The sequence below is a fragment of the Corythoichthys intestinalis genome, chromosome 21 (assembly GCF_030265065.1).
Source record: "Corythoichthys intestinalis isolate RoL2023-P3 chromosome 21, ASM3026506v1, whole genome shotgun sequence".
NCBI classification, from domain to species: Eukaryota; Metazoa; Chordata; class Actinopteri; order Syngnathiformes; family Syngnathidae; genus Corythoichthys; species Corythoichthys intestinalis.
In genome coordinates, this window is record NC_080415.1 from 39,299,442 (window position 1) to 39,318,877 (window position 19,436).

The 19,436-nt window shown below is 40.2% G+C and overlaps 1 protein-coding gene across 16 annotated transcripts in view; it reads right to left on the minus strand.

Moving 5' to 3' along the window:
* The window catches only part of cacna1g (calcium channel, voltage-dependent, T type, alpha 1G subunit), a 340,555-nt gene that overhangs the window by 196,960 nt on the left and 124,159 nt on the right, over nucleotides 1–19,436 (minus strand). For all 16 annotated transcript variants that reach the window (XM_057825943.1, XM_057825945.1, XM_057825957.1 and 13 more), the window contains one exon: nucleotides 7,886–7,995. In XM_057825943.1, the coding sequence (XP_057681926.1) occupies nucleotides 7,886–7,995 (110 nt within the window). The remainder of the gene's footprint in view (nucleotides 1–7,885; nucleotides 7,996–19,436) is intronic.

A 19,436-nucleotide genomic window follows, 5' to 3' on the forward strand; every position in this document is an offset into this window, starting at 1 on the left:
CTTTCAAAAAATAAACAAGTACCTCGCCATTGTTGATGTCAATAACTACAAAATCAGTCGCACCCAAGCGCCAGCAGAGGGCGACAAAACAAAAAAACACACGTACAGTGCCTTGCAAAAGTATTCGGCCCCCTTGAACCTTGCAACCTTTCGCCACATTTCAGGCTTCAAACATAAAGATATAAAATTTTTATTTTTTGTCAAGAATCAACAACAAGTGGGACACAATCGTGAAGTGGAACAAAATTTATTGGATAATTTAAACTTTTTTAACAAATAAAAAACTGAAAAGTGGGGCGTGTAATATTATTCGGCCCCCTTGCGTTAATACTTTGTAGCGCCACCTTTTGCTCCAATTACAGCTGCAAGTCGCTTGGGGTATGTTTCTATCAGTTTTGCACATCGAGAGACTGACATTCTTGCCCATTCTTCCTTGCAAAACAGCTCGAGCTCAGTGAGGTTGGATGGAGAGTGTTTGTGAACAGCAGTCTTCAGCTCTTTCCACAGATTCTCCATTGGATTCATGTCTGGATTTTCACTTGGCCATTCTAACACCTGGATACGTTTATTTTTGAACCATTCCATTGTAGATTTGGCTTTATGTTTTGGATCATTGTCCTGTTGGAAGATAAATCTCCGTCCCAGTCTCAGGTCTTGTGCAGATACCAACAGGTTTTCTTCCAGAATGTTCCTGTATTTGGCTGCATCCATCTTCCCGTCAATTTTAACCATCTTCCCTGTCCCTGCTGAAGAAAAGCAGGCCCAAACCACCACCATGTTTGACAGTGGGGATGGTGTGTTCAGGGTGATGAGCTGTGTTGCTTTTAGGCCAAACATATCGTTTTGCATTGTGGCCAAAAAGTTCAATTTTGGTTTCATCTGACCAGAGCACCTTCTTCCACATGTTTGGTGTGTCTCCCAGGTGGCTTGTGGCAAACTTTAAACGAGACTTTTTATGGATATCTTTGAGAAATGGCTTTCTTCTTGCCACTCTTCCATAAAGGCCAGATTTGTGCAGTGTACGACTGATTGTTGTCCTATGGACAGACTCTCCCACCTCAGCTGTAGATCTCTGCAGTTCATCCAGAGTGATCATGGGCCTCTTGGCTGCATCTCTGATCAGTTTTCTCCTTGTTTGAGAAGAAAGTTTGGAAGGACGGCCGGGTCTTGGTAGATTTGCAGTGGTCTGATGCTCCTTCCATTTCAATATGATGGCTTGCACAGTGCTCCTTGAGATGTTTAAAGCTTGGGAAATCTTTTTGTATCCAAATCCGGCTTTAAACTTCTCCACAACAGTATCTTGGACCTGCCTGGTGTGTTCCTTGGTTTTCATAATGCTCTCTGCACTTTAAACAGAACCCTGAGACTATCACAGAGCAGGTGCATTTATACGGAGACTTGATTACACACACGTGGATTCTATTTATCATCATCGGTCATTTAGGACAACATTGGATCATTCAGAGATCCTCACTGAACTTCTGGAGTGAGTTTGCTGCACTGAAAGTAAAGGGGCCGAATAATATTGCACGCCCCACTTTTCAGTTTTTTATTTGTTAAAAAAAGTTTAAATTGTTCAATAAATGTTGTTCCACTTCACGATTGTGTCCCACTTGTTGTTGATTCTTAAGAAAAAAATTAAATTTCATATCTTTATGTTTTAAGCCTGAAATGTGGCGAAAGGTTGCAAGATTCAAGGGGGCCGAATACTTTTGCAAGGCACTGTAACAAGTGGTCATGTCACTGTGTTGTCATTTTAATGTTTGAGTGGGGCATGTGCATTAATTGCGTCAAATATTTTAACGTGATTAATTTAAAAAAGTAATTACCGCCCGTTAATGCAATAATTTTGACAGCCCTAGTTTTTATACAAAAATGTGAAAAATTCCAAAAGGTTTAGATACTTTTTCATACCACTGCATGTCTGCTGAGTAAGACTACTGCCAGAGCCGGCCCAGGCCATTTGGGGGCCCTAAGCAAAATAATGCCAAGGGGCCCATATTTTTGGCACACCATTTTGTCACAGTGTACTGTGAAACCCATACATGCAATCCAACCCATACGTCCATTTTTTGGATATTAATCAGATTTTGTTGCACTGCATACTTCAGACTTTTCACCCCAAATGATTGTCAGTACTTACAGTAGATAGCGCCAAACCTTTTTCTAAAAGAGGAAAAGAAGTTAAGGAAGAATTTTTATTTTTTAAGCTTGAAATTAAGTATCAAAACTCACAAAAGTCAAATAAAGCAAACTGTAGGAAACAAAATAGAATATAAATTAATAAACATATATAATAATAAACAATTGCCAGATTGGGGGCCCCCTAGTGGTCAGGGGCCCTAAGCAGCTGCATAGTCTGCGTATAGGCTGGGCCGGCCCTGCTACTGCTCTTTAGAAACTCATGACTGTAAACACAGCATTTCTAGATGAGGTACTGTCAGGGCTCGAATATTATTAAAAAAATATGGTTGGTCATTAAATGGTTACATTATTTTTTGCGTGATTTTAAAAATCTAAAAATAATAGGGATCAGATCGGTATCGGCAAAACATCTTGAAGAAAAAGCATCAGGATATCGCTATTGAAAAGTACATGTCACTAGTATCGGTGCAACACAAAAAAAACAAAACACTTATCAGGGGTGATAAACAGTAGCTCTCACCTTTGTGCTTGGCAGCTGTAATGACAATGATAGATTTGGGAGAAACATCAAGCGGATGGAGACATAAAAGTGTAAAACATCTTCTGGATGTCATGCGTTGTTCCCGCCAAGGTGCGCTGAATCTATTCTGGTATTTGACGGTGACCCGACACTTTCCCGGGACACTTTTCATTTTGTCACTTCACTTAATAGTTTGTCTCACAGCCAAAGTTCAGGCTATTAAGCTTTCACTGTTGTTATTAACGGCGAGTGTCTGCTGAGATTTTACAGGGCGTATAGGAAGTGAGGGGCGTTCCATATTTGGCAGCACTCGCAAAGGTTTGTTTGGATCAAATATAGAAGGTACAACCTGTGACTAAAGCTCAGACTAAACAAAACACTATCAAACATTGGCATTGACTATCAAACATTTTGCATTGAGAAGGATTTTCAATCCATCCAATTTTTTGGGACCCTAACAGGGAACTCATTGAACTCCTTTGCACGCATGGATAATGTTTTTTCATTCGCACTCTCCCAGTCAAATAGGATTGGACGTTTAGCGCCATCAATGGCGCTGAAAAATTAGCATTCACAGACAGTCTCCGTGGATTAAACGATTTGAACGCCTTTCGCCATCAATGACATGCAGTGAGTTCAATACTATGAACTCATAGTGTGTTACTACAACCCCTAGCAAAAAGTATGGAATCAGCAGTCTCGGACGAGCACTCACTCATTGAGACATTGAGACATTTTATCACGTAGAACAAACTCGGATAAAAAGCTTGGGAAAAAATTATTTAATTTGTTCAAAAGTGCAACTCTTTAGCATTCAGATACACTAAAAGAAATAAATAAAAAAACATTGTGGTGGTCATTAAAGTGATCCTCTAACTTAAATACATGTAGGCTCTAATAAACCAAAATTGTTCTCTTGTACTAAAATATGTTGTTAGAAACACATAAAATGTTAAATCAATGGCAACATTTTATAATATTTAGTACATATTTTGACCGTTAGTTGACGCCATGGCTTGCGGGCTCGCAGTGATGAAGTCATTGGGATCTTTCCAAATGTGTAGCGTGTTCAACAATTCCTTATGGCTGCCTAAACTCGCGAAGTAAAAGGCCACGATGTGCCGCTTTTGGATGCAATTTCCAGTAAAATGGAAACACGGGGAGTGAAGTGAGTGGTCAAGGTGGAATTATTATTTCTAGTGAATAAACGTGCTTAAGTGGAAGCTTCTCCCCCTTTTTGGTCCCTGCATGCACGTATCCTACCCACCACGCGTTACAACTGGCGCCCGAACATTTTTCCTGGATCCTCAGTCACGTAAGGGAGCCATCTATTTTCTGGATCCGACGGTCCCACCGCATCTGCAATATTGGTTTCGGATCTGTCCATTTTTTGGATTCGTCGGTCCCACAGCGGCTTTTCGGATCAGTCTATTTTGTGGAATCGACGGCCTGATCGCAGCTGCGACATTGCCATGGGATCGGTCTAATATCTGGATCTTCTAGTGAGTAAAAAACGCGGATTTGGATTACTATTGCTATCTTTTACGTTGACTATTCTTCGTGGGAGTTTTCCCCAAATCATACGAAATAATTAAAGCACTATGGCACGCTACAGTGACGACAGTGACTGACGTGGACCTTACAACAATGTTGGAGTTCGTCAGGGAACGCGTGTTTGCGTACTGCTGAGCTCCCGAGTGAAGAGTGGTCAAGGTGGAAATATTTTTTGTGAATAAATGTGCATAAGTGGAAGCTTCTCCCCTTTTTGATACTTTTATACACGTATCCTAGCTACCACGCGTTACAATGTACAAGACATGGATTACACAAGTTGTGCTCTTTGGCCTGTCCTGTATGTAAAGCACACGACAGCTCTGGATGCTAACAATCTACATACATATATTGGGAAAACGTTTGAAAATGCAATATGCTTACCTTGAATATCTGCTAATAAAACCGGAGTTCCCGAATCCCAACAGCATGCACTCTCGCTCCCAACAGGACTCTCTCGCATCACCAGTTTTGCCCAACTTTTGTCTTATCAGGTATTTGCTGCACGCATTTTTCACTGAAGCTCGTCTTGTGAACGACCGACAGTGCTGTCCTGCTCTTCATTTTTCAGATCTTGTTCAAATAGGAAGGGTAGAACTGACGACATGTTGGGAAAGCTAATGAGTGACACGCTGGAATTTCGGCAACGGGACCGGTGACGTCACGCACTGCGACGTAAAAAGAATGGCGACCTATCACTTAAAATAATTTTACAAACTTTATTAAAACAAAAACATTAAGAGGGGTTTTAATATCAAATTATTATAACTCATACTAACATTTATCTTTTAAGAATTACTTGTCTTAAAAATAGAGGATCCCTTTAAGTTACTTTTATAGAGCAAGTGCAGGGAAATATATATGGAATCACTCCATTCTGAGGGGGGAAAAAATATAGAATCGTGACAAACAAAGAAATAATCAAAACACATCTCTAGTATTAAGTAGCACCACATTTAATTTGGGGGGGGGGCATTTAATGTTTGGATGACAACATTAGAAGTAGCGCCACTCTTATTTGTGCAAAATTTTGGGCTACTCAACCCACCTCTATCTTTTATACTGCAGTGGTATTAAAAAGTATCTGCACCTTTTGGAATTTGTCACATTTCTGCATTAAATGACCATCAAATGTGATCTGATCTTTTTAAAAATCACACAGGTGTAAAAACTGCCTGCTTTCACTAAAACCACCCAAACATTTATAGCATTTCATATTTTAATGAGGATAGTACACAAACAATGACAAAAAAAGGGGGGGGGGGGGAGTAAGTGAACCATCACATTTAATATTTTGTGTCTCCCACTTTGACAGAAATAACTTCAATCAGACGTTTCCTGTAGCTGCAGATCAGTCTGGCACATCGATCAGGACTAATCTTGGCCCATTCTTCTCTACAAAACTGCTAGAGTTCAGTCCGACTCCTGGGATGTCTGGCATGAATGGCTGTCTTTAGGTCATGTCACAGGATCTCAATTGGCTTCAAGTCTGGACTTTGACTTGGGCACCTCAGAATGTCAATTTTGTTATTCTGAAACCATTCTGAAGTTGATTTACTTCTGTGTTTGGATCATTGTCTTGTTGCAGCATCCATCCTCTTCTTAGCTTCAACTGTCTGACAGACGGCCCCAGCTTTTCCTGCAAAACATCCTGATAAACTTTTGAATTCATTCTTTCATTAATGATAAGTTGTCCAGGCCCTGAGGTAGCAAAACAGCCCCAAATCATGATTCTCTCTCCACCATGCTTCACAGTGGGAATCAGGTGTTGATGTTGGTGAGCTGTTTCATTTTTCCCTCCACACTTGACGTTGTGTGTTACTCCCAAACAATTCAACTTTGGTTTCATCAGTCCACAGAATATTTTGCCAAAACCTCTGTGGAGTGTCCAAGTGGGTCTTTGTGAACATTAAGCAAGCAACAATGTTTTTTTTCAGACAGCGGTGGCTTCCTGAGTAGCATTTTTGGCCATAGTTTTACATATAGTTGATATGTGCACAGAGATATTGGACTATGCCAGTGATTTCTGTAAGTCTTTAGCAGACAGTCTAAGGTTCTTTTTTACCTTTCTGAGTATTCTGCGCTGGATTCTTGGTGTCATCTTTGATGGACGGCCACTCCTTGGGATAGAAGCAACAGTGCCAAACTCTCTCCGTTTGTAGACAACTTCTCTGAGTGTCGATTGATGAACATCCAGACTTTTAGAGATGGTTTTGTATCCTTTCCTAGCTATATACAAATCAACAATCCTTGATTGCAGGTCATCAGACAGCTCTTTTGACCGAGCCTTGATGCACATCAGACAATGCTTCTCATTAAGACAGTTCTTACCAGGTGTGTGTTTCATAGTGGGCAGGGCAGCTTTAAAACCACTCATCAGTGATTGGCCACACACCTGACTTAAATTGTTCGGTAAAAATTGGTTTCAATTGCTCTTTAGGTCTCCTTAGGCAGAGGGTTTACTTACATATTTACCCCCCTTCTGTCATTGTTTGCATGCTATCATTAAGATATGAAAACTAATAAATGTTTGGGTGGTTTTGGTCAAAGCAGACACTGTTTTTACATCCGTGTGATTTTGACAAAGATCAGATCACATTTGATGGTGATTTTATGCAGAAATGTGATAAGTTCCAAAAGGTTCAGATACTTTTTCATACCACTGTAGATGATAGCATCCAAAGAAATTAATTTGTTTTTTGGTGCTGTAAAAACATGCCTCTTTAAGTAAGGTTTTCAGTTTTTTAATTTTTTTATTTTATTTTGTAGAACCGCGATAGAGTATCTGTTGAAAAATGGCTTCAAATTTGAGTATAACCGCATGACTTCATCATTTCTCAATGTATGTCTTGTATCCTTTTCTGGCTTGTTTCTTCTTTACTCAGGGAATTTTATTTTTTGGAAAAATGTGCTTGTTATGGAAGATTTTAGAGGAGTGTGAAGTGCCTAATGCAGGTTCATCCATTTGTTCCTTCAAATATGGCACATTGGCTACAGTAAGGATGGCTTAGCCTCGTGAGGATTATAACAATTATGGCCTTTATGATTATCATAATTGCCCATGCCTTTCCTTGAGATGTAAAATAAAGGATACAGCAAATGATTATTTAAATGATCATCATCAAAGTGAAACTGATCGCCAACCGGAATGCGCTTCCTCTACATAAAACGATGGTGTGAAACAACGAGTCTTTCTTAAAGGTGTCTTCTTGTCGTGTTTGTTGAACAAAGCCTTATTAGTAGCATTGCTTTCATTCTCGGCTAGGCGGTAAATCATCCTGATCTTTTCGCTATTTGACAAGAAACACGTGTTCTCTCTCGTCATGAATCTTGTGTTCACTTCTAATTGGTTCCGTCTCCGCGCGCTTATCTATGATGCACACATTCGGGAGCACTCATTACGAAAAAGAAGGGTTCTATAGCCGATGTAATGTTCACGTATTACAGCTTGGATCATGTTCCAAATACAGTGTGTAATCCTTCTCAATTATAAAGTTAAAGTCCATCTTTTTTGGAATTTGAAAAATGGGTCACAATGTTTGACTGGCTAGGAAGGTTCATGTCTGAGTGCCATTGACAAGTCTTGATGTCCAATTCGGCAAAAGGATCATCAATAATCTTCTTGCTTTTTCTCATGCACATTTTGAAAATAATTTAAATTTCTCTTACCTGCAGGATTTTACACCTGTCAGAGTTGCAGTCGATGTCCTCACAGGGATGAAACATGCCCAAGGTCACACAGTTCAGCAGGATTACCAACATGGACGCTCGTTCAAACCATGTATGAAAAATCAGTCAAGGATAGTAACAAGCTGATGACAACACACAATATTCAAAGAGCAACAAGGGAAAGTGATGTTGTTAATTTGAGTTTATCACTAGAAGACGTTCAATCCATTTGAAGTTGGAGGGTGGTCGAAGCACCCACTTTGGATGGATTGGACGTCTATGGCCGTCAATGGCAGCCAATGAATTAACATGGACACTAGAACGTTCGTTTGTTTATTGGCTAACTTCTTTATGAAAATTCATGGAGGACGATGACAAAATTATACTGTATTTGACCAAATGTTTTTTTGTTTTTTTTACATTCACACTTTCATCCATATCCAAGCTAATATGTCAATAATAGAGGTCGATACTTTTTCCCAACTTTGGCCATCGACCGATTAACGTAGAAAATAAACAGATAAAATTTAGATCAGGCATCTGTGTGGGCAACTGTGGCCTGACGGTAGGACCCCAGAAGAACCCTGCAATAGCTTGAAGGCAGGTCGCTATTGGGAGCTTCAGGTTTCCCTGGTTTGTAAACTGGTATGAAAAAGTATCTGACCTTTTGGAATTTCTCACATTTGTGCATAAAATAACCATCAAATGAGATCTGATCTTTGTCAAAATCACAGATGAAAAAAAAACTGATTTGATTAAAACCACCCAAACATTTATAGGTTTTCATATTTTAATGAGGATAGTATTCAGACACTGACAGAAGGGGGGAAAATAAGTGAACCCTCTGCCTAAGGACACTTAAAGAGCAATTGAAACCAATTTTTACCTAATGTTTTAAGTCAGGTATGTGCCCAATCACTGTTGAGTGGTTTAAAGCTGCTCTGCCCACTATAAAATAATAAAACTATAAATCTGATGGTTCACTTATTTTTTCCCCCCTTCTGTCATTGTTTGCATACCATCCTCATTAAAACATGAAAACCTATAAATGTTTGGGTGGTTTTAGTTCAAGCGGACACTGTTTTTTCATCCGTATGATTTTGACAAAGATCAGATCACATTTGATGGTGATTTTAAGCAGAAATGTAAGAAATTACAAAAGGTTCAGATACTTTTTCATACCACTGTGAATATTGTATTTTTTTTCCTAGCATGAGAGAATATACAATGTTGCTTTAGCCTTTTAAGGTGTTTACTGAGTTATCCGTACACTCTAAATGCCACTCGTAGCGTTAGCATTAGCATCGCGAACATCCTCTCAAACTCTTGTTTACATATTGTCGTGATGTCCTAGTGGGGTTAATTATTTGAAAATAATGTACTGTACAGTTCTTGCCGAGTGTGTATAATCACAAAAAGAAGTGCAGCGTTCATTGGTTTGGTAACACAAGACAGAATTATTCCTTTAAGTCTCAGGTCATCTTTGTAAATCTAAAGCTGTTGATGCATTGTTTTCAAAATTGCCTTTCATAATCAACGTGCTATAAAAAAAAGTATATCGAGATCAAATACCGGCTTAGCATATCGGCAATCGGCTGAATTTTTTTTTTTTAGATATAAGTATCGGCATTTCGTCGACCTCTAGTCAATAACAAGAAAAAATGTTTTTCACATTTCTAGTAATCCCGTTTACTATATCGGTCTTATGTTTTGCAATGTCAAATTGATATGGCAGACCGTATGTCTACACATATACAGTACGCACAAGGATATCTAACTATCCATCACTTCTTAAGTCAGCACTGTGCATCAATCTTAGTTTAACAATTTTAGGAAAAACTGTCAGCTAAATGTGTGTGTGCGCTGATGGGAGCCAGTTGTATACAGTGTATCTAGAAGCAAAATGTTCCAGAAAGACAGATCGCCTGCCCGCGTTTGATCAAATTAGCTGCAACTTACTCATTTATCCCATGGGCCTACAATGTGGTTGGGTCAGCATGGGCCCAACAAAAGGGGCCAAAAGTGACAACAAAACCATTTATCATGGTGGAGAAAAAAATTCAAAATATGCAATGGAATAACTAGATTAGTCTCGCCCACTGACCAAATGTAGGAAACGCAATTGTCAACACAATTCAACAAAGGGGGATTTTGGAATTATAAAGTAAATCACCTTGATCATCATTGAAAACAAGAAACAATGGTCACTCAGGTTAGGTTGCATTCTATAGTACAATATAAATTTGAGGGAAAAGGGCAAGATGGTACCTGGTAAAATGGCATCAAAGGTTATGGAAAATGGAAACAAAACCAAGTTAAAGTGCCAATGTCAGCAAAAAGCATGTTTATTTCATATTTCACGCGGTATTTTATGCTCCTGAATAAAATGGACCGCTTGGATGTCCGTGGAAGCGATAGATTTTTTAATTCAATTTTTTAAAATCCCGCGCCATGAAAATGAGTGACTTCCTGGAATGAGGAAGAATGTGAATGTAATGTCGGCCGGATCAACATCTCACAATACAGCCATTGCTATTTAGCATGCAGATGGACTGCGGATTCAGCAAATTTTTCGGATTAATTTGTTTATTTTTCACATCACGCCAGCCCAATGTGCTGCAGGCTTTTGTTGCTGCACCAGGGAGAGAAGTGTGAGCTTTTTTGGGTTTCAAAAAGTTCCCGTTCACAGTCACGGCCATAACAAGCCCTACTACTGTGGGACATTGGACTTGCAAGGAAGTGAGTAAACATCATATTTTGTATTATGTCATGGCACACGTTTTAATACAGAGGTGATTGTCCGAGAATGCCACTCGGACGACGACTGGCGGCTTGTTGCACACCCCACTCGGTCCTTCGCGTGCCCACCGGGAGATCACTACACTCGACTTATTGCCCTCTTCGTGTGCCCGGTGTTCTGTCAAATTTTTAACCCCATCAGAAATTGCAAACTTTGTGTTAAAAATGGCCAGTGATTACAAAGTAAGCACTACAAAATTTCTTCAAATAAAGGGCTATTTACTTACGTTTGATCATGGACAGACATATAGAAAAGTTCTGCTTAGACACATCCTGCCATGTTAGCTGAACAACAACTGCACGCCATTCTCGTATGACTCTCTCACTGTTAACGTCTTCACCATGTAGTAAAGCATTATTTTATGGCATGTTCATGTTGACCACGTGGCAGTTACGCGCTCCTCCGACGTCGGCAGGTTTGTCCAGCTGCTTCCTTACAAACGAGCCCTCTACCCGCAGCAGGGGAACAAAGAGCTCTAACTTGCTCACCACCAAGCGGGTTGCCGATCAGCGAAGACAATCGACAACGCCGCCACCGTGTGACATAACCTAGGCTAGTTTTGTGCGATTTTTCGTTTAGAAAAGCGAAAATAAGACAGACATCACTCGGTTCGGGTTAGCATGTCGGCTAGCTGTCACGCCTCTTGGTTTGTTTACATTTTCCGAAGCGGGGCAGGGAAATGATAAAAGCCGGACTACAGTGGGGCAAATAAGTATTGAGTCAACCACTAATTGTGCAAGTTTTACCACTTGAAAATATTAGAGAGGCCTGTAATTGTCAACATGGGTAAACCTCAACCATGAGAGACAGAATGTGGAACCAAAAAACAGAAAATCACATTGTTTGATTTTCAAAGAATTTATTTGCAAATCATGGTGGAAAATAAGCATTTTGTCTATACCAAAAGTTCATCTCAATACTTTGTTATGTACCCTTTGTTGGCAATAATGGAGGCCAAACGTTTTCTGTAACTCTTCACAAGCTTTTCACACACTGTTGCTAGTATTATGGCCCATTCCTCCATGCAGATCTCCTCTAGAGCAGTGATGTTTAGGGGCTGTCGTTGGGCAACACAGACTTTCAACTCCCGCCGCAGATTTTCTATCGGGTTGAGATCTGGAGACTGGCTGGGCCACTCCAGGACCTTGAAATGCTTCTTACGAAGCCACTCCTTTGTTGCCATGGCTGTATGTTTGGGATCATTGTCATGTTGAAAGACCCAGCCACGTCTCATCTTCAATGCCCTTGTTGACGGAAGGAGATTTTCAGTCAAAATCCCTCGATACATGGCCCCATTCATTCTTTCCTTTACACAGATCAGTCGTCCTGGTCCCTTTGCAGAAAAACAGCCCCAAAGCATGATGTCTCCACCCCCATGCTTCACAGTGGGTATGGTGTTCTTCGGATGCAATTCAGTATTCTTTCTCCTCCATCACGAGAACCTGTGTTTCTACCAAAAAGTTCTATTTTGGTTTCATCTGACCATAACACATTCTCCCAGTCCTCTTCTGGATCATCCAAATTCTCTCTAGCGAACCGCAGACGGGCCTGGACGTGTACTTTCTTCAGCAGGGGGACACGTCTGGCAGTGCAGGATTTGAGTCCCTGGCGGCGCATCGTGTTACTGATAGTAGCCTTTGTTACTGTGGTCCCAGCTCTCTGTAGGTCATTCACTAGGCTCCCCCCGTGTGGTTCTGGGATTTTTGCTCACCGTTCTTGTTATCTTTTGACGCCACGGGGTGAGATCTTGCATGGAGCCCCAGATCGAGGGAGATTATCAGTGGTCATGAATGTCTTCCATTTTCTAGTAATTGCTCCCACAGTTGATTTCTTTACACCAAGCGTTTTACCTATTGCAGAATTAGTCTTCCCAGCCTGGTGCAGGTCTACAATTTGTCTCTGGTGTCCTTCGACAGCTCTTTGGTCTTGGCCATAGTGGAGTTTGGAGTGTGACTGACTGAGATGGTGGACAGGTGTCTTTTATACCGATAATGAGTTAAAACAGGTGCCATTAATACAGGTAACAAGTGGAACCTCGTTAGAAGAAGTTAGACCTCTTTGACAGCCAGAAATCTTACTTGTTTGTAGGTAACCAAATACTTATTTTCCACTCTAATTTGGAAATAAATTCTTTAAAAATCAAACAATGTGATTTTCTGTTGTTTTTTTTCTCCACATTCTGTCTGTAGTGGTTGAAGTTTACCCATGTTGACAATTACAGGCCTCGCTAATCTTTTCAAGTAGGAGAACTTGCACAATTGGTAGTTGACTAAATACTTATTTGCCCCACTGTAAAAGAGGAATCATTCCAGTAGTTGTCAGTTGACATAGCACAAATGTTAGGAAAATATTTTATAAAGGTTGAAAAGTTACCTTGCGTTGCTTTAAGGGATTTTATTTTTTTCGGAAAATGTCCCCAAAATAATAGAAAGTGCATTTCCTGTTGGAAAAGACAACTTGTGCACAGTAAATCATATTGGTTTGTACGACAGATAGTGTGACAAGGGCAAGGCAGTTGAATAATTCTTGCGTCTGTAAATCAAGGTTGATTTGTTCCTGCCTTTTAGGGTCTAGAAGGGTCTACTGCTTTCAATGCGGTCTTAGACTGACACCTTAAAGAAGTATATTTTTAGACATGAAATCACGTTTCCATCTAAAGCGCTACTCCCCACTAAATCAAGGTTGGTGGATTCAAAGATTGACATCAGACATGAATAAATACATGAGGTGAAGAATTATTCACTGTGAACACTGATACGCGACCTGAAAGTGATAGATGGCGGCTCTCGTACAAGACTGAACCCGAGTATTGAATAATAGATGCAGTCTGGAGGCGAAATTGGAGATGACCACAAAGCATCAGTTGGTTAATGACGGCCGCATGTGAGAAGCGGCACAGGATTATGTCACACACTGAAGGCGGCGCGGAAGAAGCCGGGAGTCCAAAGGGACGCAATTAAAAAGATCAGTCGGTATGGTCGGTGGGATCATTAAACAGGAAACAAAAACAGTCAAGTCTCAACTCTTTTAGGGCGCGCAAACTGCGTCGGCCATATTTTATGTAGATGGAAGAAGTTGGTATAAATAAAAAAAAAAAAAAAAATTAAGAACTTTTTGGGTGCATGTCCAGCAGCCGCACGATGATCTGATACCAAGGTAGTGCTGCAACGATTTATCGATTAACTCGAGTAATTCGATTAGAAAAAAAGCATTGGATCACATTTTGCTGCTTTGAGGATTTGTTTGATTAGAGTGACGTTGTAATGGTTTGTTTTGAAACTGTTACATTTAGTTTTATTGATTTGGGTGTATACACTGCCCTCCAGTGGCAACAGTGAATATGCTATAACTCATTTAATGACAGATATGAGACGGAGGAACCAGTTGCGTATTGCAAACACAGGTTTTTATTGATGTTGGCAGGCAAAGAAAACAATCAGGTCGGAGATGGACAGTCGACATGCAGGAGTGTTCCGAGTCACTGACGACCTGATACTGAATGCTCTGCGTCCGTGCCTTATATACACACCTGGTAACTGTCATGTTTTTGTTGTCGGTTGTTTTTTGTGATGCATTAAGGAGCACACAGTCTTTGTGACGCATGAGTGTGATGGAATATGCTGACAATTAGTAGAAAAGGGTCAGGCACATGACAGTCTAAGATGGCTGCTCCCTGTTAAGACCAACATAAGGTATGTTTGAACTAATGTGCTTGTTTATGCATTCATTATTTAGTTTAGAAGTATATTTAACAGATTTTTGTAGAAATAAAGGGTTCAAACCGTGCTGTCAAATTTATCACGTTAAAGGGCGGTAGTTCATTTTTTTAAATCAATCACGTTAAAATATTTGACACATTAAATGCATGCGTGGAATGCCCTGCTCAAGCAGTGCCTCAAACAGATTACAATGACGCACTTGAGAGCTAAGAGGCAGAGAAAGGTGTCTTATTTTGTGCTTTTTCTTAACAAAGGTATACCACACGCGACGTGCTGGCACTTTGTTTCTTTATTAGCACATTCAGCTTCAACATTAACACAGCTTACGGCTCTCGACGGGCCGTAACTAACTCACTCCTGCATCATGTGAGTAAACAGCATTGGCGCCGCGTGCACTTCGGGGTGCCTCGGATAATTCTATATCAAAATATTACAAAAGGCGAGTGGACACAGGCGTTCATTGGACCGCGCCGTTTATTGGCATAAGCTTCAGCAACTCCTTCACAACAAACAAAAGTATCATTTAGTGAAAGCACAACAAAAATAATATTCCTATCTCTCGAAAAGAAAAGCGCTTCAATCCGTATCAATGAGGCCCTATTCTCACACAATTAAACAACAATGCAAAGAGAACTGGCATTCCCAATCAAAATAGCTATGCAAAATACGCATCAAACTTACTCAGACTTTGGTCAAACTGTATTCAAACATTTCATTTAGTTCAACAAATACACTGGATGGCAATATTTAGTCACAATATACAAACTATCAGAGGTCTCGTACGTTGTGAAGCCAGCACTCAAATGACCGTGAAGTACAATGCATGGACCAGTAAATAGGGAACTACGGTGTCAGTCGAGGGACAAAACACACTATTTGGCTTGCCTTCTAAGTTAAGGTAAAACTCACCATTGACACCTTGTGGTGTATTTCAATCACTAACATAAAGAATGAAATTATGTTAATGTAATCTTGTGGATTTATTGTGATAATAAACAAATACAGTACTTATGTACAGTATGTTGAATGTCTAATCGTTCAATTCCAACATTCATTTACAAAAAAATATGACATTTTAGAGATGGTTTGAATTGCGATTAATTCCGATTACATTTTTAAGCTGTGATTAACTTGATTAAAGATTTTAATCGTTTGACAGCCCTAGTTCAAACACATATGAGCATAGGAAGTAACACAAAAAAATAAATTTAATCAGCTATTTTAAAGAACCTATTTTCTGCACTACAGGGCACATCTAAAAGCCTATTTTCAGTACAGTGTGCCTTATATTCCAATGCGCCTTATATATGTATATGTGGATCAATATTGGTTAATCATGGCATGACATTCCCTTTAGCGCAATTCCATCTTGTCGATGCATAACGCAGCCCCAACCACGACTACTGTGCCTTATAATATGATTTTAAGAAAGGCCATTTATTGAAGGTGCGCCTAATCCTATGAAAATACGGTAAATTCATGTTGAAGCAGAAAGTACCTTTTTCAGAGGTACCGTCTGTTTGCATTATTCTAACGCACTTAATATAATCAATCAGGGAATTGTATTGTTTCTCGTAATTACTGTTTGTTTATATTACTGTAACACACCCAATACAGTATAAAATGAATAGCACTCATACCATAGTTTAAGGAAAACAAGCAGAATATAGGGCATAAAGAGATTCATGGCGCCGTCTTATTACGGAAGCCCAACGCCTGTCGTGCAACTGACTGAGCAAGATTGACGCACCAACTCCCACAATCAGTTCTTCTGGACAGTCCAGAACAAATAGTGCCACGCCCTGTCCCAACACAAGGAACACTGCCTGATATTCAAATGATAACACGACTAATACACTGATGCGGCAAAATCCACAACTCTCGTTGCCCTGACAACAGTCACTCCGAAATCCTACTGTCCAATCCACAAACAGACAATAATCCTAAACACGCCCAAGCACACCTTTCTTCTGCCCACAGCCCGCCCCGCGAGAGCCTTCAAAAGACTGAATGTTTAACTAATCGTTGCTATTTTTCTGGGGAACCTTTTGTTGACTTGTGATATGGTGACCTCGCCCAGGTCCCTCTGTGCTGTGTGATTGCTGTTGACCTAAATAAATTGTCAACTTGTTCTTGGTGAACCTTCCTCCAGCTTTCGAAATGGAGTCAGTACAAAGGGTTAAGACTAAGGTGAACGTATGGAGTTCGGCCTTTCGGCCGGGTGGTTGGGTCATCGGATCTGCACCAGCGCAGGTCCGGCGGTTCGGCTGGCGTGATTTCGATAATCTGGTTAAATAGTCAGATTCCTTAACTGTCTACACGTTAATAATTCTATCCCTCAAAACTCCAGTATAAACAAAAATACACATATGAACTGAGGTAAACCTTTCTGTACACTCATATTAACTTAGATTATTGTAAAGAATTTCAGTTACCTTACCGAGCTATATAAGGATGCTACGTAACAAGAACCCCAACTACACAGTATATGTATTGTTAAAGTAATAACTATTAAAGTATTCATGCTGACGCAACCCTTATATTAAATGTACCTAATATTGCAGCTGTTGAATTGAATACATATGCTTTAGTTGTGCAATGCAGACAGTGCCAGGTGGTAAAATATATTACTTGATGGAAACCCCGAGGAGGAGAGAAAAGAAAGCCGCAGTCAGAGAATTGAAGGCAAAGCAAAGCATTAAATATGTATAATCTGACTAATTTAATCAATAACTCTTCTTCTCCTACTTGTATTCCCTTCCTCTATCTATCCAGCTGTGGTGAAAGGGGGCTATGCAGTAATTAAACTATAAAGAAAGAATGCGCGTGTTGTTCAGCATGGCTGTTGACATGAATACACGATCATGGTATCAGGTTGTAAACAAGCAGTTTTGCCGGAGAGAGGCACATCATTGTCACAATACCATCATGTGCCTCTTAAAAACTAAATTAAAACTCTTTAACACTCATAGATATCCAATACATTTGAAGATGGAGGGTGGCAGGAGCATATCGACAACCTTTTGGGATTAAAAAGTATCACAATTTCGATATTTTGTCTCACCCAGAGTTGAATATAGTGTTGCGATATCGGTACCGATACGGCCTTCCCTACTACCTGTACGCCACACTGTCAAAGTATGCCGAAAGGTTATACCAGGTTGTTGCTTAGCGCATTTGTCAGATTCCATACTTTAATTTTCTCCAGATGTGTTGCAAGGTTATAACAGTCTAATAACAGGAGCCCAAGAACAGAGAGGAACTATAACCGTAAATGGCTACAGCTGCAGTGTGTGATCAGGACCTAAAGTTTTCCACTTTTTCCCAGTTTTACGAGAACGGGCAAATTCGTCACCGCAATCAATAGAGACAAGTCTCCCTGAATTGATATCATTCATTTGCTACATACTTGACTGTACTACAACTGGCGCCCTTCGTGTTTACGCATCTATATCCGTACTCCACGCTGCATCAATATCCTCCGCTAAATAGAAGCAGTCACACAAGAAATACGGTACGACAAGCGGCATATTTCCAGGCCTAGACTTGTTGCAGAAGTGACAATAAGTGATAAGAAGTCAAACATCCGATATAATTAACACATCCAAGCACCTACTGTAGGTGCAGAAAAACGGCGAGATGAAACAACGCCTTGAATTGTCACGTCTCTCTCAGTGAAGTAATTTTCCTCCTCCTTACTCCTAACACTTAAGGAGCCCCTGTGTATCGGTGAAGTGATTAAAGATGCCTGATGAAATGCAAATAATCTACTGTAAATCAAACCTGGGCAAAGTAGGACCCAGGGGCTACATTTGGCCCATCCACAGTCTCTTACCGGCGTTTACAATGTTTATGAAGCCTAAATAAAATGTGAAATACGCAGAGATTTTAATGGCGTTGTTTTTCCCGTCCAATTTTTCATGCTTGCTGCACAGCAAGGGCGTAGGTTTAGTCTCAACATTGGTAGGGATTAGGAGTGCACGATATCCATTTTTTGAAACAGATATCGATAACTTCCTGCTCCTCAAAGCCGATACCGATAATAACTGATGACAAATATATATAATTTTTTAAATATATAACCTGAGTTTTTGAACACCTGGAGGTTTAAAAAAAATAGTGGTGGATTCAACATAGATTTGCCTTTGATCTCATCAGATTTTTCATAATGACATGAACAAAACAGTGCTGTTCACTTCTAAAGTTGTGGTCAAAAGTTTCCATACACTTGTGAAGAACATAATGTCATGGCTCTCTTGAGTTTCCAGTTATTTCTACAACTCTGATTTTTCTCAGAGTGATTGGAACAGATACTTCTTTGACACAAAAAACATTCATGTTTGGTTCTTTTATGACTTTATTATGGGTTAACAGAAAAAGTGATCAATTCTGCTGGGCTGAAAATATACATACATGGATCTGAAAAAGCGAATCATTGACTTGAACAAGTCAGGAAAGTCACTTGGAGCCATTTCAAAGCAGCTGCAGGTCCCAAGAGCAACAGTGCAAACAATTGTTTGTAAGTATAAAGTGCATGGCACTGTTTTGTCACTGCCACGGTCAGGAAGAAAACGCAAGCTATCACCTGCTGCTGAGAAAAAAATTGGTCAGGAGGATGAAAATTCAACCGAGAATCACCAAAAAGCAGATCTGCCAAGAATTAGAAGCTGCTGGAACACAGGTGTCAGTGTCCACAGTCAAGCGTGTTTTGCATCTCCATGGACTGAGAGGCTGCCGTGCAAGAAGGAAGCCCTTGCTCCAAAAGCGGCACCTTAAAGCTCGACTAAAGTTTGCTGCTGATCACATGGACAAAGATAAGACCTTCTGGAGGAAAGTTCTGTGGTCAGACGAAACAAAAATCGAGCTGTTTGGCCACAATGCCCAGCAATATGTTTGGAGGAGAAAAGGTGAGGCCTTTAACCCCAAGTACACCATGCCTATCGTCAAGCACGGTGGTGGTAGTATTATGCTGTGGGGCTGTTTTGCTGCCAATGGAACTGGTGCTTTACAGAGAGTAAATGGGATCATGAAG